The 27,347-nt window shown below is 45.1% G+C and overlaps 1 protein-coding gene across 2 annotated transcripts in view; it reads right to left on the bottom strand.

The window, feature by feature from the left end:
- Window positions 1-27,347, bottom strand: part of FBXW11 (F-box and WD repeat domain containing 11) — a 609,511-nt gene that overhangs the window by 236,365 nt on the left and 345,799 nt on the right. For both annotated transcript variants that reach the window (XM_086931441.1, XM_086931440.1), the window contains one exon: window positions 153-402. In XM_086931441.1, the coding sequence (XP_086787567.1) occupies window positions 153-402 (250 nt within the window). The remainder of the gene's footprint in view (window positions 1-152; window positions 403-27,347) is intronic.

The raw sequence follows: 27,347 nt of genomic DNA on the forward strand, positions 1-27,347 counted from the left end.
AAGATATATTATACCCAATTACTACAGCAAAAAAAATGATATAAGAAAAACAATAACCATATAACAGTAAGAAAAAGGCAGCAGCACCACTGTTGCAAAACAATATCCAAATCTCAACAGCGAAATTGTAGTACATTACAATATGAACTTACTTTAATAGTTCGGTCACCAGATGCAGATACAATATACTTGTCATCAAAATCCACAACATTAACTGCTGCACGATGACCAACTAGGACACGCCGAAGAGTAATGTCAGTGGGAGAAGCCATATCCCAAACAGCAATAGATCGGTCTTTTGAACAGGTTACCATTAAACCGTTACAGAATCGCAAATGAAGTACAGCTTCGTTATGGTGAATCAGTGTATTGAGAACCTCTCCTGTATTTACATCCCATACTCTGCGGAAACAAAATATTTTAAAAATGAATAAATTCACAGAATCTGGAAATACCCTACTGACAATAAGGAAAATCTTTCGACAGGCACTTCAAAACGGTTTACATCAGAAGCCCAGCTCAGTTCTTCCCCTTACAAATGGTTCTCTTGGGTGTCGCAAATTAATACAATTAATGACATTTGCTATTATTTTTTTTAAAAAGTAACAGTAAAAAAAAATGAAAAATGTTAAGGTTTCTCTTAGCACAGTGGAGGAGAAACCAGTAAAAACGATATGAGGTAGGGATTATTTTAAAAGTGTTGCAAAACTGCTAAACAGTGATACATTTTAAATTATAGCACTCGCAATAAGGCACAGAAAAAATATAGGAGTTTTAATATTTTGGTTAAGTAGCATAATCTCAATGTAATGCAGGCAGTCAAAGATCTAAAAGATTCAAATGAAGGATTTGCTTACGGTTATGCACTTTCACAGATTTCTCATCTTTAGAACCCCAGGCGCCAGACAGGATTAGGAGAATTTCAACAGCAGTGCTCCTCACGCCGGTAGGTGACATCGTGTGACTCCATGTACATTTGACCCAGCCAGAACATGACGAAACCGCGCTGCATACCAGTGCCACACCTGGGCGCTGATATCAAGTTCCCGTTCTTCACCCTTAAAGGCAACGATTTGGGGCATTTTAGATATACCTCCACAGAACGGGGGGAAGGGAGGGCCGTGAGGACTCTGCAGTTAGAGTATCCACCAGAAAGAGAATCATCGAAACAAATGCCTTGTTCTAACTAGAGATTCCTCAACATTATATATAGATGCCAAATGAGTATTTCTCAAGGTTGACGGTCTGGGGATTGGACTTATGCCAAAAAGTCTTTCAGGAACGAGTGGGCCTGGCTGTCAATGCAGTAGTTCTGTGTGAATGTACATAGATGCCCACACTGCAGCCTCGTAGAGATCAAGATCATGCACCCCTACCCCCCGACCACCACCACCAATGTACCAATGTTGTGGTGGCAACCTTGGCCCTGGTTGAAAGGGCTTTCAGGCCCTTTGAGGTTCCTTTTTGGCCAGTGCGTAACAGATCTTGATGCAGAGGATTATCAACCTCAGCAAAGTCCTCTTCTGCACCACCTTGCCCTTCTTTGCTCTTCAGAAGCCAACAAACAGTTAATACTCTAACCAATGATCTTTCATCCCATCAATGTAATAACTATGCTGATTTTAGATCAAGGTAATAAAGCCTCTTCTCCTTCCAATTATGGGCTGCAGCGAAAAGTATTAACAAGCTGAATGATGAACCAATATGGAAAGAAAAAATCCACCCAGGTCCTCAACACCAACTTGTCCAGGAAGAAGGGAGTGTAGGGCATTGTACGTAGTGGCAATGCCCACAACTCACACAGCATCAATAGCCTAAAACAGCAGCTGTGCATAGGCTCAAAAGGTTAACATTAGGATTGTCATGACCAAATCATATTTCTACTGGCCATTGCAAATACTTTAGGAGGAACCGTGTCTCAAATCTTTTAGGAAAGGCACCACTACCACGGACTTAAAGAAGGTTGTTCTGATAAACATAGAAAGGCCTGACAAATAACCTCTCACTGTGCCCACTGCCAGGCGAGGTTTGATTTGATTTAATTTAATATTTCTAAAGCGTGCGATTGCCCATGGGCGTCTTGGGGCTGTGTCCGATGTGAAAGAAAATCTGGCCATGTGTGCTTTATCTAGGCATTAATGAGCCACGTTTTTAGGGCTTTCCTGAAGTGCATCTGTGAGGGGTTGCATTTTATCGTGATGGGTAAAAGATTCCAATCCTTGGCAGTCCGATGCAGAAAACTTCTCCCTCCCCACCTTACTTGCTTGATTTTGGGAGTTTGCAGAGTTTTTAAGTTGACTGACCTTCGATTTCTAGCCAGCACATACCATTTCAAATGTGTTCTTAGAAACTGTGGTCCCGTTCCATGTAGGGCTTTAGAGGCCAGACACAATGATTTAAAACTGATCCTTTTCCCCATGGGAAGCCAGTGGAGACTACTCAATCTATGACCAACTGGCTCAGATCTAGGAACTTTGAACACCAGCCTTACGGCTGCATTCTGCAGCCGCTGGAGCTTAGCTAGGTGTTGGACTTGTAGTACAGAGTATAAGGCATTGCCATAATCTAATCTCGCCAAGGCTAGTGCCATCACCAATGTTTTGCATGAATCTTGAGGAATGTATGGACATAGTTTTCTGATCATTTTCAAAATATACCAAACGGTTGAGCTAAAGAGAACAAACAAAATGACATCAGAAAGTTTGGCTCGTAGGGAGAAATTGTCACAGTTACCACTCCAGGCAACAGATATTCAGGCAGAAACTGCTGCTGAGACAGAAGGTCCTCCCAAAGCTGAAGGTTGATCAGAGGGCAAATGCTTACACTCAGAAGTGCTGGAAACTGCACTCTGCTAGCGCAATCTGGTGCAATTAAGAGGACTTGGGCCCAGTCTTTCGTGATCTTATTAGAACTTGATGCAGGAGAGATATAGGTGAGAAGGGGTTACAAGTCGTGTGCTCCATCCCAACTGGAATAAGTCAACAAGTGCTTTGGAGGAAACTCTAGTGTGCAAAATTGTCAACACTGCATGTTCCAAACAGTGGCAAACAGATGTAGCCAGATTGATCAACAGAGCATGAAGACGTCCTGCACTGCACTGGGCCCTACTAGGAGGTTGACAACTAGGGCAATGTTTCTGTATAACAGACAATTCCAGCCTCTAGGACCACACAGCACCCTGCTTTTTGCAGTACCACTATGTGGTACTGTCTTCTGTAAGGACCTGCACCAGCCTCAATTTATTAGATGGCAGAAGGTCTTTAGAGCCAGCTGGATCACCTTGAATTTAAAGAAGGTTGATATGAAACGGGCTGAAGCTGAAAATTAGAGGCCTCAGATCTCCACATCGTCCAGGAATACTCCCCTCTAAAACAAATAGCGATGAGTACATCATAGCCATGAGCTAAGATTGGCAACAGAAAGAACTGCTGATCTAGAGCCGTAGCCTCAAGATCCAAATGGTGTCGGTGAGGCAGCTTCATTGCAATGCCTACTGGATTCTGAGGTCCCATTGCAGGGCTTGCATGTAATCCCTGGCAATGTGGGCAAGGAGTATGCGTGAGGCCAAGAATTCTCAAAGCAATCCTCACTAAGACTAACCCTGAAACTTAGGGATCATACACAGAATGTCCTGGTGTAGGAAACTGGCTCTGTATGTTGCCACTAGGTGGTAACACTGCTAACAGAGTTCAGAGATTCCCCAAAAGTGTACAGGGCTCAATGTAAAATCCAAAGTGCTCTTTTAGTGGTAGTTTGTGGCGAGCAGCCTTAGGCCTAACACAGGAGTGTAAGACCTGTATTGCACAACAATGATCAATAATGGACACGACTAAAGAAGGCTATCCAGACCAATTTTACAGAAACATACTTTTCACTTTGAAAAATTGACACTTGCAAAGAGACTGCAGGCGTGGCACCAGAGATTACTTTTCTGTTATTTTGCAATTACTTAAAGATTACTTTTTAAATTGCTTTTCAGATTACTTTTTTGTGTGATATGCCTAGATATCACACTCACATTTCCTAGATAAAAGGTGATTATGTACGTTTTTCTAAGGAAAATGCTACTTACCCAGTATGCATCTGTTCTTGGCATATATACGAGGCACTTGGTGAATACTCTGGGTGCTGTAGTTACCCCGAAGGGGAGAACTTTGAATTGATAATGGTGTCCGTCCACCATGAACCTGAGATATTTTCTGTTGGCTGGGTGAATAGGAATATGGAAGCGGACGTCCTTCAAATCCAGAGTGAATAGAAAGTCGCATTGCTAAAGCAATGGGAGCACCCGTTGGAGTGTGACCATATGGAAGTGGTCTGATTGTATGTAGAGATTTAACTATCTGAGGTCTAATATAGGCCTAAGAGCCGTCCTTTTTAGGAATTATAAAGTACATGGAGTACATTATTGTCCCCTATTGATGCAATGGAACTGGTTCTATCGCATGTTTTTGTAACAGAGAAAGAACGTCTTGTTTCAGGAGTGTTATGTTAATGGAGCTTATAAAGCGTACGGTTACCCATGGGTTTTAGCCCCCTTCTAAAAGAGAGAAGATCTGGGGAGTCTCTTAGGTAAAGTGGAAGCTCATTCCATGCCTTGGATGTGCATGCGATGAAGCTTCTACGTCCCCAACTGGCCTTTTTAATCATGGGCATTACAACTAGTTTGGCTCCTTTGGACCGAAGATTTCTATTGGGCTCATACCACTAAAGTTTCTTCCTCAAATGGCTGGGGCCAATTCAGTTGAGGGCTTTGAAGGTTATACAAAGGACCTGAAAACATACTCTTAACCTCACAGGAAGCCAATGAAGTTGAGCCAGCTCTTTCTTTACCGAGACAAATTTAGGAGTGCCTGCGATTAATCGTGCTGCTGCATTTTGGGCGATTTGTAGTCTGCTGATATGCCGTTTTTGAGTATTTAGCAGAAGACTATTGCAGTAGTTGATCCATGCCATAATAAGGGCAGTAATCACTGTTCTTAGACGGGAGAAAGAACTTTATTTTCCTTATTATCCTGAGGATTAGGAAGCAGGCTGAGACCACAATGCTTACGTGAACGCCATACGAGAGATTATTGTCCATAATCACCACAAGGTTTTTTGATTTCCTGGTGAGTGATGGGCACAAGCCTAGCTTGTCAGGCCACCACTCTGGCGTCCATATATTGGGATTATTTCCTAATATAAGAACCTCTGTTTTCCCAGAGTTTAATTTCAGGCGGTTTGCCGTAATCCATTTGCAGATGGCCCTCATGCAGATATGAAAGCGAGCCTCAGTTTCCTTCTGACCATGTGAGATCGATAGCACAATTTGAGTGTCTGCATATGAACTTATTTGGAAGCCTTGTGATCTAATCAGGGTTGCCAAGATCAGGTATATATTGAATAGTGTTGGGCTCAATGATGAAGCCTGAGGTACACCACAAGGAAGAGTAAATGGTTTAGACCTATGGTTGCCCAGGTCCACCGTTTCAGAGCGTTCCGACAGGAACGATCGTAGTAAGTTCCAGGCTGCTCCTTGAAATCCAATTTCAGACAGTCGGCCCATTAAGACCTCGTGATGGATAGTGTCAAAGGCATCGGACAGGTCCAACAAAACCAAAATGGCAGTTCCTCCTCTGTCCAGCGCTTCCCTCACCTACTCAGTGGATTTAGTTAGAGACAGCTCTGTACTGTGGTCTGCTCTAGATCCATATTGCGAGGGGTCAAGCAGATTATTGTTTGAGAGATATGAGTTTAGTTGTGTGTTTAAGGCCTTTTCAGGGATTTTGGCCGGAAGTGGGAGTCTTGAAATTGGCCTATAATTGTTAGGTTCACAGGGGTCTAAAGTAGATTTTTTTTAATTAAGGGAAGAATGGAGACCTTCTTCCGTGAATAGTCTCAGTATTGAAGCTGTGGAAGGGTCCATCGGGGATCCGGACCGAATAGAGGACAGAAGTTTTATAACCCTAGGCGGTTATGAGATGTGTGAGATGTTCTGGTGACATTACAAGTTTTTTTGGAAGAATATTTGGGGGAGTGCTGGTAAGTTCCAGGCAGTAACCATACTGGATAATTTGTCTTACCGACTTGTCTGAGGTGATTAAATTCCAGACAGGTAGGAACTGTGGGAGACGTCCCCAGACAGGAGTGGATTTCTCAGGGGGTAGTGGAGGAAGTTACTGTTTGTTGGCAGGGGAAGCGCGGGTGGAGTTACCTCTGCCTCTGCCCTTATTATTTCCCCTGTAGTTCCCTCGGAAATAACCTCTGGAAGACGGGAGATTGGCCCTGTATGAGGAGGAGGAGGAGGAGGAGGGATTTTCCTTGGACATTGTTTTTGAGCCACCCCTATAAAAGGAGCAGCGAAAGGAACCTCTGGTAGAAGGAATTTGCAAACCCCCCATGGACTTTGCAGTTTTCGTATCTTTTTTCATCTATTCTAGGGACGTGTCGACAGTTGGCCCGAAAAGATGTTTTTTATCGAAAGGTTGATTAAGTATGGAAGACTGTACCTCCTGCTTGAATCAGGATATTCGAAGCCAAGCGTGCCTGCGCAATAGTACGCTAGTGTTAATGGCACGAGATGCTGTGTCTGCTGCATCTAGTGCGCACTTAATGGAAGTATTGGTGATGAGCTTACCTTCCTGAATGAGGTTGTTGGCTTTGGTTTTGTATTCATCTGGCAAGTGTTGCATGAGTTTTTCTAAATCATCTTAGTGAGCCCTATCGCAAAGTGCTAATAGAGCCGAAGCGTTGGCATTAAGCCAGTGATTAGCAGCCTGAGAAGCCGCTCTTTTGCCTGAGGTATCAATGAGTTTAGACTCCTTGTCGTAAGGAGGGTCGACACCCGTAGTTTGGGAGTTAGCTCTCTTGGGAGCGTTGGACACTACCAGAGAGTCTTAGGGCAGCTACCTTTAATGTATGCTGGGTCTGTAGGAGCAGGCTTGTATTTTTTGTATACTCTAGGTGTGAGTATTCTTGCTCTGACTGGGTCTTTGAATACCTCATATGCATGCTTTAACAATCCCTTGAGCATTGGTAGAGTATGAAGAGACCTTTGTGCATGTGATAGTGTCAAGTAAAAAATCCTCATCTTCAGGGTCTGTATGAAGCTCCACCCCGTGGTACTGGGCAGCCCTGTTGATAAGTTGGACGTAGCCGATGTTATTAGGTGGGGAGGGCCTGGAGGGATACAGATGGGAGTCGTTAACATGTTCTGGATCTTTATCATAATTCGTCCCAGGTATCAGTGTCCTGTGGTATGTCCTCATCCTGCGGCATGTTATGGTCTTCATCCCCATCCCCATAGTCCTCATCCTGTGTGTTAGGTGTTAGTGGAGGTGGTGGTGAATTTGATGGTGCAATTATCAAATTTTGGTTAAGAGGAGGAGAGGGAGGTATGTATGGGGAGAAGGGTTATTACCCATGTCCTTTTTCCTCAGGAGCTATGGAATGATCCTCTGCGAGATCCAGCTTCTGTTCTTTAGGGAAAATGGCCTGGAGGTGTCCAGTTTTAGGATCAATGCTTAGCCTTTTTTATTTGGTATCCAAAGGTGGCTCTTTGGGGTGAGGTTCTTTGGATGGGGATGATTTCGGCATCCAAGCGTTTTGAGTCAGAGTGCTTTTTTGCAGATTTAGGCTCTGAACCCTTTGGAGTAGTAGGTTTCGGCTCAGAGGTTTTCGGCTCTGAGCCTTTAATTGTACGTTTCGGCTCCAAGGTCTTAGGTTTGGAGGCTTTGGGCTCCAGGTCTTTGTGCTTTGAGGGCTTCGGCTCTGAGGACTTCGGTGCTGAAGGTGTCTTCGGTGCCGGTGTTGTGGAGACCGACAAAGCCTTCTGTTTGTGTTTCGGCACCGGAATGGGGCTGGCTCGAGCCCAAGCCTGAAGGCTTGTGTTGGCGTTTCTTAGCCGAGCTGGAGGGCGGAGCATCTGAAACATTCTCTCGGTACCAACCTGAGGGTGAAGGTGATACCAGAGCCTTAGATTTTGGGTGATTGGGCACATGGGAATCTGTATTCACAGTACGTTGACTCTGAGTGATGGTAAGTTCTTCTTCCATGTTGGAATCTGCTTCAGACACCGAGACCAGTTGTTCTTGCTCCGCTTCTGGTTCTGGACGGTGGGAATCGGAATCTTTGCCGAAGATGTCTGGAACAGAGTCGCTGCAGCAGTGTATCTCAGGGTGTCGAGCCAGATGTTCACGAATGGTCTTCTTCGATCTGAATGATCAACACACTTCACAGTCCATTTAGTCATGTTCCAGGCATATGCAGAGGTTGCAGACCTCTTGCAAGTCGGTGCGTGCAACTTAGCACGACACCCGGGACATAACTTCGCTTTATCGACTGCTGCAGTGGTTGGCACGGGTAGGCCCAACAGCCCACCTAGAGGTTCCGATCGAAGGTTTTCAGATTTTACATGATGCGCATCGAATGGGAAACCAATATCAATAGACAATACCGTTGAGGGTAGAGGACTGCGCATTGAAGGGGTTCGAAAACTATACCGAACTGGAGCGCAACAATACACATACAAACCAGATGGCAGAAAAGAACAATCTGGGATGGAGTCGATGCCCATTTGCACTATCATCAAAAGGAGGAGTCACCTACCTCGTGACTGCAAAGATTTCTTCTAACAAAAACAAAGTGCAAACATCCAGACAAAACACCAGATGGCGATTTATGCTAACATATACAATCTACAGCTCATATGCCTTAAACATACAGTCTTATGTTTTGAAACAATCTACAACTCCACACACATTTTTAAAGAAAAGCAACTAATGCAATCCTGTGGGAGGAATGAAGGATCGGTTACGAGGTAAGTACTTGGTTGTGCGAGCTGGGTTTCTGGAGTTAGAACCAGGATTCCCCCAGGGTCAAGGATGCACTCAAAGAACACCCTCAGCGGCACTAGGGCAGCCGGGTGCAGAGTGCTGAGGCCCAATGTTATCCATAGGGGGCCCCCGGTTGGTGGATGCTCACTGGCACGCCACTTTAATACGGGAGCAAAGCTCCTAGGTTTTAGGTCAGGGCAAAGGGGGATCTAAGATCGCACACAAGGTGTATCCACAGCTGCACTGGGGCAGCCGGCTGCAGGATCAACATAGGGAGCCCTGTTTTCAATGGGAAAGCTCTGGTCAGAACAAACACTGCAGGCTTGGGCACGAAGATCTTCTGGAGGCGACCACTGGTTGGAGAAGTAAGTTGGGATGTCGTGGGATGCCAGGACACCGTCGGTTGGGCCACCCAAGGCTGTGGGACATTGGGTGCAGGGGTGTCTGGTTTTCCTCACCAGCTCGAGTCGAGGTTGGGGGATCCTCCTGAAAGGATCTGTAGGTGTTGTCAGGAGACTTGAGGTTGGTCAGAGTTCACCAGATCCCAGGTCAGGATCACCAAGGAGACCTACTCGTGGTGTTGCGTCATTCAAATGTGGGCCGTGGGCATCGGGTGCAGAGTGGTGCAGACTTGCGGATTTGGCCAGAGTCTGTTGGTGAGTAAATCCGGTGCTCACGGGAGGCACACTCTTTTTAGGGAAGGGAGGGTAAGTCCTCCGGGTTCTGGTGGCCTGCTGGCTGCAGGCCACACCGGGATTCCGCTAGAGCAGGTTGAAGTCGCAACAGGCCAGTAGGGTTGGGACTAAGTCAGTTGGTGTCCTCCTCGTCCTTCAGCACAGCTCTTCGGTCCTTGTTTCTTCTGGTCTGAGGAGGCAAGGTTCACGGTTGCCCCTAAATACAAAATGTAGGGGCATTTCAGGTAGGTCGGGGATCAGCAGGTCTCCATGGTTCCGATTGAGAGGATATGGGTGGAGAGGAAACTTCTTGTGGGGAACTACTGATAGTTCCAGCAGCATGGTGAACCATGGCTAGCAAGCCCAACTGGATGCTACTAGGACGAGAGAGAGAGAGTTTGCCTGAGCTTCTAAATCACAAATAAAAGAAAAGGGAAAGGTGGAAAATTAAAGGCAAATATCCCTGACCAGTTCAGCTGTAGAGCATGGCCCTTGGACTGAGGGTTTGGTAACCTGGAGGTGAAATCTGGGCATTTTGCGTTTTCTGCAGCTGCGAAGGTCTGTGTGTGGAAACCTTCACCTGTGAAAGTATGGGAAAAGGCTAGAGGGGTGAGTTCCCATTCGTGGACTAGTTGCCGCGTCCTGCTGAGGTCAGCAACCTGGTTGTCCATTTCAGGAAGGTGTTCCACTAATAGGTGAATATTGTGATGTAATGTATTGTGATGTAATGCCCAGCGCCAATTCATCTGATCTTGGCATACCAACTGTAGAGAGTGTTTTGACTTATGCTTTGATTGTACTGGAATCTATACAACACTGTTTGAATATTTTAGATTCTGGTGAGATTTGGGTAGGCTAAACCCAACTGAGTGTGAAGTATGGCCCACAAGTATGGGGGAACTTGTAACGGTTGACAATTTGATGTATGTTTATTGCGATTCCCAGCCGAAGGCGAAGATTGAGTGGTTTGAATGTGCACTTGACAAGAGAAGCGTACTTGATTTTATTAACCAGTCATCGAGATATGGGAAGACATGAATATTTTGTCTGTGCAGGTGTGCTGCTATCACTGATAGGTAATTGGTGAACAGACGAGGAGCAGTTGTGACTCCTAAGGGGAGAACTGAATTGGTCATATTTTCCTACTATAACAAATCTAAAATACTTGGGACAAGCTGGGTGAATGAGAATATGGAAGTAAGCGTCCTTTAAGTATATTGCGGACAGTCACCTTGTTGAAGTAATGGAACCACATCCTGAACAATCACCATATGGAAGTGTTCTGATAGTATGTAATGATTAAAAGGCCTGAGGTCTAATATGGGACTCAATAATCCACCCTTTTCTGGAATGAGAAAGTATAGGGAGTATACTCCTGTGCCTTGATACTGAAGAGGGACTGGTTCTTTTAGCAAGTGAGCTTTCACTTCCTGTTTTAGAAGATGTTGATGCTCTACAGAAAGATTGTGTCAGGGAAGTGCAATGTTTTGAGGGGTGGTGATGAGCTCCAGACATGAACCTTGTTGGACAATGCCCAATTCCAAATCATTGTAGTCTGCCCCGACAGGTGTTGAATGGTCCGGGGGGGGGGGGGGGGGGGGGGGGAGAAGGGAGTCATTGCCTCTAGGTGGAGGGTGCGGAGACACCTCTACAGTTTCCTTTAGTATCCTCTAGAGGGTGAAACCTGATTTTGTTGTCTGAAGGAGGATGTAGAGGCATCGTAGGACGCAGTTTTGGCACCTTGCTTATATGCCGAAAGGAGACACGAGTAACTGGACATTTGCAAAGCCCCATTGATTCAGCTACCTTACTATTTTTTCATTTTTTCTAATGCTTGGTCCACCTGTGGACCAAACAGATATTGCTTGCCAAATTGTATATTTAGTAATGACTATTCTACCTCTAGTTTAAATCCAGACACACACAGCCATGCATGCCTAGGTAGTAATATAGTAATATGCTGGCGTTTATGCCTCTGGAAGCTTTGTCTGCTGAATCTTGGGCACTTCTGATGGAGGTATTAGAAATGAGTTTCCCCTCAGTAACAATTTCCTGTCCCCTTTTTCTACATTGGGAATCTCCTCCAAAATCTCCATGAGCAATCTCATTCCAATGTGCTCTTTTGTACCTCACTGACAGTGCCTGGCTGTTAGTGATGCTCCAATGAATGGAAGCTTGTGCAGCCACCCTTTTGCCTAAAGCGTTAATACATTTGGCTCTTTGTCCTGTGCAGTGGCATCAGCTGAGGTCTGAGAATTTGCTTTTTTTGCATCTATTGGAGACAACTTAAGAGTGTGGAAGAAGCTGCCCTTTAATATATATAGTCAGATGGTGCTCCTTTATGTCTACCCTAGGTGTAATGATGCGTGCTCTAAAAGGGTCTTTAAATATATTCTCGGCATGTCGGAGCATGCCCTTCAGCATGGGGAGGTACTGAGTCACCCTAAGCGATAGTGTTGTATCCTTTGATTGAAGATAGACAAGGAAAAAGAAATAAAGTAACATCATTCAGAATTGAGAATATGTGTACGTGTACATATACTATCTTGTAGAGGAGTGCATATTATTTATAGTTACCTTAAACAATTGCAATCCAATTCTATGATTTATTTCTTTATATTACTTGAATCATCATTCGTGATGTGTTGATCTGCTGTATGGTGGTGTTTTCAGAAGGAATACACTGCAGAGAATGATAAGCTAATGTTAGGCTATATGACTGGTTGTTTTAGGTCTTTGATACTACCTAATACCTTGTGGTTAATACCTTAATATATACTGACCGTGGTATGTTTGGAAATCTACCAAATATGATATTGCGTCTGCAGTCAACTGTGATAACGAATTGCACTTGAAGTTGCTTTAGGTTGCACCTATGAAAACAGAGTGTAACAAGGCTAAAGTCATGAAAATAATCCACCTGGATGCACCTAATTAGATAGTTCTATTTTTAAAGAAGAGAAAGGGGAAGGCTGTTCTCCAACAGTACCTTATAAATTAGTAGTTCGAGGTCCCCAATGTAGGAAAATAGGGGCATTGGTGACCTCCTATTCCTTGATTTGATATCTGGATAGGACAGAAAAAACCAAAGGGCCATTATAGTTAGTTGCCATTCCGTGCGTTATATCAGCTATTAACATGCTTTATCGTCTATATTTATGTAGAAAGCGGGAGGTATGGCTCTATATCTAACTCTTTTTATAGGTATTGGCTGATTATGATTCATTAAATAGCCTCCTTAATTCCCTGCGCTTAGCATAAAGATCTAACGTCAGGATTTAATAAAACGATATGTCCGAGTCTTACTTCTTATATACCCAATGGCGTCCCCCCTTTATTTTTTGAATGATTCCTAATTTACATCGGTTTTGTAGTTTAGACAGTTTGCTGTCTTCGCGTTCTGGGGGGGTACAGATCCAAATGGAATATATGACTTCTCAATAGATGCTTGCATGCTTGCCCCTTCTAGCTTTAAACGGCTATTTCTATCTTTGCGTTCTGGGGGGGTACAGATCCAAATGGAATATATGACTTTTCAATAGATGCTTGCATGCTTGCCCCTTCTAGCTTTAAACGTCTATTTCTATCTGCGCGTCCTATCAAAGTGGGACTGCGTAGTCTCTTACCCATTCACGTCTAATCCCGTGGCCTCAAGTGGGGGTCTGTTGCGGTGTCTAGTTTGCTCTGGCGTTCACCTTTTTTATATTGGTGGACAAAAGGCGCGAATCTCGGGTTAATTGGTTTCTCCGTTTCTCTTTTTTTGCGTATTCTAATTACGGAGGCTCATAGGTGACAGGGGGAATCACATCTCCGATATAGAAATAGTTGACGGACTACTACGGTAGCCATATTGGAGGGAGTATTGGTTCAGTTTTATAGAAACTGAAAAAAGACCGTATTTACTGTTTTTATCGTGATTCCCCTCATTTTTATTTATTGTTTTTTTCTACATGATTAGAAAATGCATGCATTTTAATGCTTAATATAACTATTTAGATGCAATTTAAAGTTATTTCGGTTTTGTTATCCTATCCGATCGTACATTTCCTTTTTATGATGGGTTTATATTTACGTCCACAATTTTTTGTGAATCCTGCTTAATTATCGAAAGCGATGTATGTATTTTATTTTATTGCTCATTCAGGTTTCCTGATAGTCACTAAGGTCTATTTATAATAGTTCGATTACAGATTTGTCCTAATCTAAATGTCTAAGAATTCAGAAAATTATTTTCGGGTGATACTATTGCGGGCGATACTAAGGTCTATGATTATATTGAGGTTCCCTGTTTAGAGGTTATATTTGATTGCGTTTTCCCACGGTATTTCATTGTTCAAACCTTTGGGATATGACGCCAGACGGAAAATCCAATAGACTTCGCGTTTTTTGCGAAATTGCTCTGAGTTTGCAATATTTGCGTGGTTACAGTTTTCTATAATGTACCACCTTATATCTGTATGTTTATGTTGGAAGTCTAAATAGTGTTTCACCAGCGGTGCGTTCATTTTTTTCGTGTGGATTGCCGAACGATGTTCGGTCAATCTTGTAGCAAGGGATCTGGATGTCTCTCCTACATATCCTAGCCCACAAGGGCATAGGAGCAGATAGATTATGTTTTTACTCTTACAGATAGACATTTTTGTTGGTTTGATGGTAAATCCCTGATATTCAATATTGGGTCCCACTATGGCCGATGCGCACGCTATACAAGAATTGCATGTGTAGGTGCCTGTCACTGGGGTACTTCAGTCTATGGTTCTTTGACACGATAAGTGACTCTCTGTGAATCTTGAGCGACTTACTAGATCTTTGATATTTTTGTTTCTTCTCTGGGCGAAAATGGGTTTCGGCAATTTGGTATTATTTTCTGCGCTACTGTTTAGAATGTGCCAGTTTGTCATTATTATATGCCTCACTGTACTATTTAGGGTGGAATGTCTGGTTATGCATATCAATTGGTTTTTATTTTGTTTAATTTTAGGTGTTAGTAGGGAGTCCCTATCATAAAAGCGCGCCTGCTTGAATGATGTGCAGACCAGCCTGTGAGGGTATCCTCGTGTTAGAAATTTTGCTTTGAGGTCCTTAGCTTGCATATCATAATCGGTGCTGTTTGAGCAATTCCGTCTCGAGCGGAGAAATTGGCTGAAGGGGATTCCTTCTTTTTGTGCCCGGGGGTGGTAACTGTCAAAGTGCAGTAAAGTGTTACGGCCTAAGGGCTTTGTGAATAAATTTACTTCCAGCATGCCATTATTGTGCCTTATATATATAGATTGTTTCTGTAGGCAAGTCTGTTGTGGAGATTACAGGTTTGGAAACTAAAGTAGGTTTTCCCTTTGGTGCAGAAGTAGAGCTTTCTTTCAGTGCCGAAGTAGAGCTTTCTTTCAGTGCCAACGTGGATTTTTCTTTTCGGTGCGAAATTAGTCATCTTTCGGTGCCGAAGAGCCCTTGCTTTTGTGCTCTTAACCGGCTGGAACTGGTTTGTCAGGCCATGGGGTGCTGGGAGCGGAGGAATGAGTTGAATGTCTCAGAACCGAAGCTGGTCGGACAGAGTGTGGTCATTTTGTCTTAATTTTCAGAGCAGAGAGCAGGGCATCCATATCGGATGTTTGGTGCCTTTCTTTGGCAGTGGAGGTCCAGAAGCCATATATTCATGCGGTTTAGTATGTCTTAGTAAATTTTACAGGGGCATGTGTACTCCATGGTACGTTGCCTTTGAAAAATTTCTCCAAATCAAAAACATTTCTCCGTCTCTGAGTTGGATGAAGATTCTTGGCTGGGGAAGGCTTCTTCTTCAGTCCCAGAGGCTTTCATGATTACTTTTTTCGACATCTTGTTTCCCGAAGATGTTGGGGGTTTCCTCCATCTCCCTGCCCAGCATTTCTCTGTGATGCACCTGCCTGTCCCTCAAGGTCTTTTTCCATCTGAAATATCGACAGACTTCTCTGTAGTCTGGTGAAAGACACGTGTTGCAAACCTGATTGAGGTTGGTCCTCGGATATTTTGTGCAGCAGGAGTGACAAAAAAAAGGGAGTCCGTTCCATTAGCAACACATTGTGAGTGGAAGAAGATGGTAGAAATAATAGGCCTGAACGAGCAAGGCCCTAAGACAGCAACTGAAGCACGACAAGCTGACTGCAAGATTTTCAGAATTTATTTAAATATGCAAGAATGGAAACTAGATCGCACAACAATACTGGTGTATGGAGAAAGGTATAAAGTACCAAAGGGAACCTGAAGCGGTCTTGAACTGGAGCACCATCAAACATCCAAATCAGACATCGAGAGGAGGAGTCACTTTACCTCATAACTTGGAACTCTTTTTTGAAGAAAAACAACTTGTACACATCCGGCACTAGATGCGGGGGTATGCTTAGAATGCGTATCTACAGCCACATGTCTCAAACACAAATAAACCATCAATTAAATGACAGCAAGTCAGTACCCAAAACAGAGACTGTTTATAACATGCTATGTGTGCTGCATTGAATTCTAACAAGGAGACTATTTGAATACCCACCAATCACAGAAAAAAGACAATATAATAATTCAGAAATTGAAATTGGTTAGTTGGGCAAAACATCCAAGAAATAGCAAACCAAGAAAAACCCTTGAAAGCCAATAGCTGAATTGGGGTCAACTAAAGCCCACTTCACTCTTTCAACTAATTCTTAGCTACACCTTTTGAAGTATAAATAACATGTAATCAAAGATAGCTGCAGCTGTCAAGGGAAAAGTTGTTGGTTGTTGCACCAATTACAGACAAGTTTGAAGAGTAAATTTTCTGACTACAAGCACAGAGAATACTGTAACAAGACAGCTCTACAACAACTATTGGAAATGTAATTAAGATTTTCCAATTAACAGTGGGCTTTAGACCATTACAAGGAATGGAATCAGCAGTTCTAGATGCTAGAGAGAAAATAGTGCAGCTATATGACAGAGCTCAGTTGATGGTCTTAAGATCTGTCTGCAACATTTGATACCACGACCTACGTATGGGCTGCTTTGCAGGTGTTCAGCAACGTAAGCAGAGAAAAAGCGTTTTTTAATGTGAGTCCACAGACATCTAGATCCTAGTCAGTCTTAAGAAGGACTCACCTCATTCTTCGAAAATCAACATATGCTTGTGTAAAATTAAAGCCTAAATAACAAATAATCCCATATGCGTAAATGCAAACAAAACAAATCTTAGTCTTGCCTGACGCAATCGCTGGTAATTTTTAAGGCCTAAGAAACTAATTACAGTTTTGCCTGCTAGAAATGTAGGGCCACTTTCCTTCCTTAATGCTACTTAGACTTAAGTTGGTGCTGTGACAAAAACTTCACATTACCACCCGTTTAATCTTTCTAATGTAGCAGCCTGGTGTGGCGCCGCCGCCAGGGCGACTGATGCTGGAATCTGGGGATCACCGTTCGATCGCTGGCGGCTGAATAGCCCAGCACCATGTGACTCTGGGCAATAGCTTGCTTAATCTTCCAGACGGCCCCCAGCACCTGGAGACCCTTACAGGTGATTGTTCGCGCTTTACAAATGTGGATTATTATTATTACATTTTGCAACCTATATTCTATTAATGTAAGCTACAGTTTAAGCAACATTGTCATAACATTGAGTAGCGAACTTGAATATGAATTAATGTTCAGGAAAGATAAAAGCAATACAAAACTACCAGACCCTAATGTATTCTGGTTAAAAAAATACTGGCCATTTGACAAAACACTGAATACCTGGGGTGGATTCCAATTTACGATTCCCTCATGGAGTTTTACGTATGAATTGTAAGACACGGCAAAGCTCTGCTTTTAAGTATTTAAAGCTCTCTATGCTTTGAATTTTAGAGGTCAGTAAAAGCAGTATATATATTTTTTTCATCAGTGCCAGGTGTAGATAGCCAAATTTGGCAGCACGTTACTTACTGTAGTAGCTATGAAGGTATGGAACGCATTGGCTTATTGTTTAAGGCTCAATGCATCTTTTCACTGTTTAACCTCTTCGCTGCTGATGACGAGCTCAGCTCGTCATCACCCACGGGTGGCGTGTGCTGATGACGAGCTGAGCTCGTCATGTAAAGCGGGATAATGAAAAACGCCGCACAGCGCAAAAATCGCCACAGCAGCGATGCGGTTAAAAAACACAGAATTCTTTCTTAATGTATAAGGTGATCTGAACGTAATATACTTTTCCTGTTAAGTGTGATTTTAATGATTATCTGTTGTCTGGGTACCTTAAAGGTCGAACAGTTCAGGAAGTTCACACATTTGCAAATTAATAAAAATATAAATATAATTAGTACTATCACCATTGTCCAATTCTGCTGCAGAATTCAACATTACAGCAAGCATTTCAGAAAACAACTGAAGAGCACAAGAAGCAAACAGCTGAAGCAGTCCTGCCTCAGACACTAGTCTTGAGACAGTTCGGGTGCAAGGGTCAGAGGCACAACCTGGTTTAATAGTATACTAGCAGCCCGTCCCGACCTTGTCCGGGAGCTTTCAGGCTTCCCCCTACCCCCGCCTGGCCTGACATTGCCCAGCAGCCCGTGCCCCCGCCCACCCCGTCCCCCGCCTGCCCCGACCCTCGTCTGAGTCAATGGAGGTGTTAGTCCCCGTCCCCCGCCTTCCCGGACCCCCGCCTGCCCAGACATTGCCTTTTGTAACTCCCCGTCCCCCGCCTGGCCAGACACCCGCCTGCTTACCTCAGCCGCCGCTCCTGAGTTGACAGCTCCTCGCCGCTCTGCTCCTCACCGCCTGTCCGCCGCCACTCCTCCCCTGCACCATGTCCGGCTCTCCGCTGGTCGCACCACCGCTGGCCTGTCCGCTGCACCTCACGTGACTGCCCACCCCCCTTGTGCCATGTCCGCCGCTCCTCTGACGCGGCTCTTCGGCGTGAGCATGCACGTCGCGGCCGGCGCTACTTTGTGGGGGGAGGGTGGGGGGGGACTACTTTTTTGTCAAAATAATTTTTTTTAAATAAGGTTTCTTTTTAAACTTTATATAGCCTATAACCATCTGCACACCCTGACGATTTCTACGGTGTATCGGGTGTGTAGATTAACGCAGTGTTTCCGGAGTTTACCCGCCTCAAAGCCTGAAAGTTTCTCCTTTATTATAGTAGTATAGTTAACAGCATGCAGTGGCTCCTACTGACATTTATTGTTAAATTGAACTATATTTGCGATGTTTAATTTCCAGGTTCCTTACAACTATGACAGGCTGTGGTATCTCTTTAAGCTCCTGGGACTAAACGGCCAGTTTCCAAAGGACCTCTTACCCAGGACCACCATTCACCTGTGTCAGCTACTTAGCTGTATTGTCCATTTCTGATGTGCATTTATGTTACGGCTCCACAGAAGGGTTGGTGCTCCTTAGGTCACACACCAATTACAGCCCACCCAAAAGCCCTCATGGCCAGAGTCTGCCCTACTCCTTTCTCTCACTCCTAACTGTAGCCCTCTTCTTCTAGGATCACTCTGCGTAAGAAAGTGGCTCTGTTTATACTGGACCAAAGTAAGGTACAGTGTGTACACAGTCCACAGTCCCCAGAGGCTAAAGTTAGATAGAACCTTACTCTCTAAAGTGGTAGCTTGGTCGAGCAGTAAGCCAGTATCAGAGGACAGGGTAAAGCATTTGTTGTACACACAGTCCGCAAATGGTCTCACACACAAGAACTGAAATCTAGGCCAATTGTTTTGTATCAAAAGATATGGTGGTTTTATTTTAGAACCAACAAGGTATCAAAATATACTTTCTCAGAACGAGTTTCTGTAATTAACTACTTTTCAAATAGGCAATATACTTTTTGATCACAATAGTTACAGTTTGTTGCAATAGGCAACACAATTTCCAACACAATGTAACATTGAGTTCAAAGGGAATTTCTCAGTTAAATGCAATTAGTTACTTTGTAGATTACTGGTTTCAACCACAGGACTGGATTCTAGATTCAGTCCTGGGACATATGCTGTAAACAGTTAAGTAAAAGCGTTTTGGTTACAATAGTGATTTTTAAGGAATATTATTGTATTTTAAAAGTTGACACTTAGAAATGTTTTCCAGGTGAAATTACCAATGTTATCCTACAGAAGAAAATTCAGTTTGCAGGTAAAATATGATTGCATAACTTTAGTAATTCAGTGCTGGGCTCCTGGGTTCAGCACTGTGACATCTATCTAAACAAGTTATTACGCTTTTATCATTGGCACGAATTTTAAAGAATATTTGTAGGTATCAAAAATCGACACTTAGAAACTTTTTCAGCCAAACGCAGGCAAGCACTCGACTGGCAGAGTTAAGGTTCTGGGTCTAGACTCAGGGGTCTCCCAGGGTCAGGTGGGTACAGTCGGTACACCCGCAGCGGCAAAGGGGCAGCCGGGTACAGAGGTAGTTAGGCCCAATGATATCCAATGAGCGGCAGGGGGCCTTCGGTTGGTGGTGGCTGGCAAGCAGGCCACGTGGCTGTGGGAGCTGGGCTCAGGGCAAATGGGGAATCAGATTAGGACAAAGGTTGCACTGCCCGGGGCACTCGGGCAGCTGGGTGCAGGGTGCTTTTGAGCCGTCGGGCATTCAATGTTAATCAATAGAGATCTTGGAAAGTGAACAAAGGCTGCAGGCTCGGGGACAGAGGATCTTCTGGAGCAACCAACACTTCAAGGGGTAAGTTGGGATCTTGGAGGATAGGTAGGCACCACAGAGTTGGGCACCAGGGGCTGGGGGCGCCAGGTGCAGGGGTGTCTTTTGGAGTCGGGAAATCTTACCCTCTGCTGGTAGCGGTTGGAGGGGTTCCTAGTTCTGAGGCTTCAGGCGTCGTCTGGGTCTTAGAGAAGAGTCCGAGGCCACTGGATTCCAGGTCAGAATCGCCGGGGGGACGTCCTCAGGGTCTTTGTCCACTCGGGCACAGGCCGAGCTAAGCGGATGCAGAGTGGGCTGGATTTGCAGTTCCTGGCTGGGACCAGGGGTATTGTTGTTTAAGCAGAATCACTGCTCATGGGAGTCCCAGCCTCTAAGAGAGTCAAGGCAGGCAGGTCCTCAGGAGTTCTCGAGGTTGTTGTCCGCAGGAGATGCCGGGATTTAGCAGGAGCAGGTTCAAGGATCAACAGACCTGTAGGGCTGGGGCTAAGTCAGTTGGTGTTGTCCTCTTGCTAGCAACTGCACGGCAAGTCTTCTTCTTGGTCTTCCTTCTGGTTTCAAAATCGGGATCTGAGGAAGGAAGGTACAGGGTGCCACTAAATACAAAATGTTGGGGTGTTACAGGTAGGGGAAGGGCAGGGACAAAGAGGTCCCTGTCCTGGGGTGAGTACACCCCCTATCCTGCTCCTCTCCTGTTGGAGGGGGGCAGGAGCCTATCTGATTGGGGAGGGCTCGCCCATCCTCAAGATGGCCTGAGCCCGGAGTTGTGCTTTACCTCGTCTCTTCTACCTGAGGGGTGGAGTTGGCCCAGGCTGGCACACTCCCTTTCCTCACTTAGGGTTTCCCGCCAGACAGGAGGTCAGAACCGGTGGGGGCAGTTGCTGAGTACAGCAAGTGGCCTGGAGAAGCTCATAAAGGCGTCATGCCTATGAAGCTTCCCCTTGCCCATCCTGGGGGAGGAGACCTAGCACCTCGCCCAGGATGTGCATTGTTGCAGGCCCAGGAGAGCGGGGGGGCTCTCCACCCAGGGGTCCAGCAACATGTCTGCTGTGTGGCAGCCTAGGCAGCCTCTCAGTCCAGAGGTGGATTGTAGGTTAGGTTTCAGGGGGGATCTCTAAGATGCCCTCCAGTGCATTTTACATTGATTCCCACACTGGCATCAGGGTGGGTTTAATGTGCTGAGAAGTTTGATATCAAACTTGTCAGTCTTCAATGTAGCCATTATGGTGCTGTGGAGTTTGTAATGACAACCTCCCAGCACCATATACTCCTAATGGCATCACTGCACTTACAGTGCCCAGGAATGGTCCTGGGTACTGTAGGGGCACAGGGTTCATGCGCCTGTGCCCACACCACTGGCATAGGGCACCCAGCTAGAGGGGTGACTGGTGTATGCCAGGGCAGTGGGTTTGTGAGCATGGCACACAGGGATGTCTGCCATGTAGACTCTTTGTTTAGTTCTGCACCAGGACACTCAGTCCGCAAAGGTGTGTGAGTGTCAGGGTGCAGGGCCCCTAAGGGAAGCACAATAAGTGCTGCAGCCCTTAGGGCTCTTCTCTGGTCACAATGCCCTGGGTACCTGGGGTACCATTTACAAGGGGCTGACATGGCCAGAGATGCCAATTGGGTTTTAGCTTCAATACAGTTTTTAGGGAAGGAACACAGGCCCTGGGCACCTGCCAAACACAGGCGCTGGGCACCTGATTGGCAGGAGCCCAGGGCACACTCAGTCAAAGCACATCAGCAATTCAGCAAAAAGTGGGGGCATACAATGCAAGAAAGATGGCACTTTCTCACACTCTGCTTTCCACTCCTCTGTTGGTCCTTACTTTTGTCTTTCAAGATAGATTTAATGAGCAACTTCCTGCGGCAAAACAGGTTACTCACTCTAGTAACTGCATTCCTGGTGAATAATCAAACAGCAGATTCCTCACCTTTTGAAATACTCTCCAGCCCCAGACAATCTTTTCAGCAATAGCTCCCATACATTGATAGGTATTGCCATCGGATTTTGGGGTGACTTGGTCTCTCCTCCGAAGTGGCTACATGAAGGTGCCAATCTGTGTGCTGACGTCCCTTAGACGTGAAGCTATCAACAAATTAAGATGACAGTGAGCAACCTCTAGCTTGAGACCTTATAGCTTGCAAGAAGTCCACTCCACAGAACATGGAGGAATCTGTGGTTAGATAGAGTATCCACCAGAAAATGCTTTAGCAATTTATACTTCTAATCACAGACTTCACATTTTGAAGTGATTTCAAAACAAAAAGCCCATAAAGGCTGTGGGTTTGAGGAGTGGGGCTTTACATCAGGAAGATCTATGTGACAGAACAGGCAAAATTAGCCTCCCTGCAGACCTCAGAGTTGTTACAGAGGTGCCAGGTGAAGGTATGGTCAGATGCCAAAATACCACCATGGCAGATGTCCAACACCAGAATGCATGTAGCCAGCACCATAGATTAAGCATTCGCCTAGTTGGAATGAGCTCACAGGACAACCACCTGCGCCCCTCCTCCTCCAGGTTGTTTTTGGCCAGAGCGTAGCACAACTTAATGCAAAGAACAACCCACTGCGACAGAGGCTATTTCCCAACTATTGATCCTTTTTGTGATCTAGTAAATCAGACAGAGTTGATCAACCACCAGAGCTCTTTAGTCCTATCAATGTAGAAACTAAGCACCCATTCAAGATCAACCAGCCTAGCCTCGCCTCTTTCTTAGAGTGACGTGGCAGAGAGCAAAATGCAGTTAGTTTGATGGATTGCTTCATACAAAATGTAAACACCATGTTCGTAATAAAAGAATAGTTCAAAGCTGTCATTTAATTATATGATATTGGTCTGTACTGATTTTTCTTTTGAAAACTCAAAGTGTGTTAAAAATAAAACAAGCATTTACAATGCAATGGTTTTGCCTTTGTTAAAATTCGAGCTATTGGCATTGCTCTTGACATTATTTTTATTTATATATTTTTTTTACATAAATAAATGGCATTGTCATTTACAATAGCAGGGCACAGGGAAGGGGGGGGCGAGGAGAGACTAAGGAGAGCTGCGGGCTCAGGGAAGGGGGGGCGAGGAGAGACGAAGGAGAGCTGCGGGCTCAGGGAAGGGGGGCGAGGAGAGACGAAGGAGAGCTGCGGGCTGTTGTAATGCTTGCATGGATGAGTTGGTGGATGCATGGATGGGTGCATGCATGGATGGGTGTATGGATAGATGCATATATACAGCCAATCCCTCAACAATTTATGCAATCCACCAACCCATCCAACCAACAACCCATCCATGCATCCTCCCATACATCCATACATCCATCATGCATCCATCCACCCACTGGGTCCCACTCCGACCCCTCTAAATATAACTCATTTTTTCTGTATATATAGAGGACTGTATTCACTAGTATATGCAGATCTTTCTACTCTAACATTCCTATGTGACTCTTGCAGTACATCTATTCATATCCCTTCCATATGTATATAGAAATATAACGAAAATCAACAGTCTCTTCTTTGTATGACTACATCTAGTACATTTCAATTGTTTTCCTCTTTGTATCTTTTACTTAACGCATGTAAATCAAAGTCCTTAGGTTTGGCAACTGGTTCTTATGTAAAGCTCTGACACCTTCGGGTAAAGTTCGCGCTACATAAAATCACATTAAATAAAACTTTACCCCACAAATCCAACCATCCATTTGTGCCTAGGCTTACATTTGTGCCTAGGCTTACATTTTACGGCCTCGAAGCACACCGAGAAGGGACAGTTTACTAAGTCAAGGCTTTGTAAGGTGCATGGCAGGGGACAGTTTTAGGCACCAAGGGAGGGTAGGGAGCAGAGTCAGAGTTCTTCACGGAGGTAGGGGGCAGTTTTTTATGGTTCAGGGCAGGGGGCTGCGGTACTTTTTGGAGCATGGCCTTATTTTAAAGGGCTCAGTTCAGGTGGGGGAACGGCACAAAACACCAGGCAGACAGAGGGAAGAAGGACACAACAAGGTCAGGCTTTCGTGCTATTTAATAACTGAAAATGCAATTTATGCCCTGATAGGGCAAATCTGCAACATTAAAGAATTTAACACCTTCGGTGCTCATGATGAGCTGAGCTCGTCATGAGGCACAGTGGCGCTATGCTCGTCATGACCGCCGCGGCGCTCCTACGCGGGGATAATTCCCCTGCTGAGCGTTCTAAGAAACGGGCGTGGTCATGACGAGCTCAGCTCGTCATGAGCACAGCGCCACTATTCTGCGTGACGAGCCAAGCTCGTCATGAGCACCATGCCACCACGCGCAGCCCCACTGCCCCCTGCACCGCGGGGAATAGCCCCGCGGCGAAGGGGTTAAACAACAAATAAAAACAATGTTATTCAAATAATGCCTTCACTAACTGCACAAGTCAGTGATGCAATGAAAACAAACCTATATTGATTAATGGCAGGAGTGACATGATGCATTTCATTATTTTTGCATCTTCTTTCTGAAATGTGCAAGTAAATACGGATTTGTCTTATTCTTTGTAGTTTCAACAAGCTTACTGTAATTTTGTAGTGTGTTGAATAGTCATTATTAACCAGGTTTTACTTTGTGCAGGGTCTAGACTGAGCCTAAAGGCGCCTTTTCAATGCAGGAGTGTAATGGAAGAGTACTTAATGAAATAATTAGACTACCTGATGTGTCACAAAACCTAAACAATTAAATGAAAATGGTCTGATAATAATCAACTACTTTCCGGAAAAAAGCCTGGAGCACGTAATGAGTTTGTGGCACACTCAAAAACAGCATCTGACATTTGATCTCGGTCTTAGAAAAGCAACCTGGATAGGTTTGAACTCTTTCGTGACACTGCCCATGGCCTGTTTCACAAGTTAATTATGTGTAAAAAATGTAGCACAACATGAAACCACAATAAATGCGCATGACATTCTACGTAAATAATGGATGTGTGTGCAATGTCGCGGGGCTTAAATATAGCAAGCATGTAAATTAAGTGGATACATGAACTCATTTTCTACTGAACTTTGGGGAAAGTAGAAAGAAATCTAGTTAACTAAGATGTTACTGCATGCAAAATAACATTTAAGAACCTTTTCTTCATTATTGTCTGTGGTTTGTAAGTTGATCTGCCCCATCAGTTAACAAGTTGGGATATGTGTTCCGCAGATAAGGGTTTCAAGTGCAGCCCGTGCCAAATATTGGACGTGTACATATCTGTCGCCTCCAGCATACTAAAGCTATGCGGATAGCGTGTTCCCTAAATATGATTCGTGGTGTACATGATCCGCTACAATCTATTCCAAACAATTAAATTAGAGAATATATGCGAGGAATAAAATAACAATACACTTGCCAACCTTGGTTACAATGATATAAGATGCACCCATAACATGTATTGCTTGCACTCAACTGTCCCTTTTTAAAGCAGGGACTTTGAATGTCAAATAGAACTGGGCAACAATGTTGCAAGAGGGTTGCCACTTGACATAGCAATTTAAATTATGTACAAACCTAAGAGCATCAAAGACTATAACATGCCTCTGTGTAGTATCATGTAATCGAGCCCAGATGTCAACATCAATGAACGGATAGAGCCTCCACGGCAGATGACAGGGCTCAGAGCCCACAGCATTGTTCGTAGATAAACAGAAACAAGCCAGCCTAGACCAGAGCAGGTCAGGAAAACCCCATTGTGGCTTGCCTGACTGTACAGTGGCAACTACGGGTGACCTGGGCAGCAGATTGCGCATGCGTTTAGCTGGTGAAAGGGGGGGGGGGGGCGGCGTGAGGCTGGAGCGGCGAGTAAATGGGGGGCATTTTGTACTAAGTGAGCCTGCTAGAGGAAAGAAGGCTATGTGATGAGATGAGAACATGAATTACAGCCCTATTTTCAGAAACAGATCTCGAAGCGCCCACTCCTGTTAAGTGTTGTTAGAAGAAGAACAAGCAACGGAGAGTAAAAGGGGAGGGGGGGTGGGAACGGGCGCACGGGGAGGGGGGCGGAATGGACACACGGGGAAGGGGGCGGAACGGACACACGGGGAAGGGGGCGGAACGGACACACGGACAGCGGGAGGGGGGGCGGGAAGAAGAGAGGAAAGGTACAATGACGGACAGCGGGAGGGGGTAGGAGGGAACGGGCACACGGACAGCGGGAAGGGGAGGGACGGGAACACACGGACAGCGGGAGGGGGTAGGAGGGAACGGGCACACGGACAGCGGGAAGGGGGGGGGGCGGGAACACACGGACAGCGGGAGGGGAGGCGGGGAAGACAGGACAGCACACGGAGAGCGGGAGGGGGGGTGGGAACGGGCACACGGACAGCGGAAGGGGGGGCTGGAAGGCAATGAATAAAATAAAATAACACTCACCTGGACTTCTTCCGGCAGCGGTCGGCATGGACTCAAGAAAACAAACCCAAACGGAACTCCGCACACTGCACATTTACCAACTCCGACGGCTGCAGCAGTGTAATCCGGCACGGTAGAGGAGAGGCCGCCTCCAAGACGAACGGAACCACGCCCAGGGAAAAAAACACGGGAACGCCCCCAAATGTGGTCCGGAGTTGACGGACAGATCCGGCTCCCAATGGCTAGCCTCCATTTATGGAGCTAGCCAATGGGAGCCGGGGGCGGGTCATCGATCCCACATAAGACTCATAAGGTTTTTTTAGCGCATGCGCACTACGTGCACACTTGCAGGCAAAACCTAAAAAGGAAACCCGAGGAATCAACTAGTTGCAAAAAAGTGGTACACAGTATTTGAACCGCAGGAGTGTAATTCCAGGCATGGATTCACCCACAGGCACAAGGGATATGGGAGAGCAGTCACACCACCAACACCTCAAATAGATTTTGTCCCACTTATTTCTCTCCATTACCACCATTCTTGCATGGCTATTAAGTCTATCACTTAATTGCACAAAATCGTTCATCCCACCAACCCACCACTTACTCACCCCTTCAGGCGAATACTGAATTCCAATGTCCAAATAATTACTATACAGGACTTGCTGCCCTCATGAGCCCAAACCAACAAATGTTTTCATCAGAACATTTAGTCACCCATTCGATATAGGTTAAGAACCCAACATGTCATATCACATGCCTATTCTATACTTTTGCTGGTGCATACTACCACAACTACGAATAATAATTTCAGCATCCTTACAGTGCTATGCTCCTCGGCATGATTATGTCCTGCCAGTTCAAAAACAAAGTTCAATTAACATAATTGCCATA

Source organism: Lissotriton vulgaris, chromosome 7, assembly GCF_964263255.1.
Source record: "Lissotriton vulgaris chromosome 7, aLisVul1.2, whole genome shotgun sequence".
NCBI lineage: Eukaryota > Metazoa > Chordata > Amphibia > Caudata > Salamandridae > Lissotriton > Lissotriton vulgaris.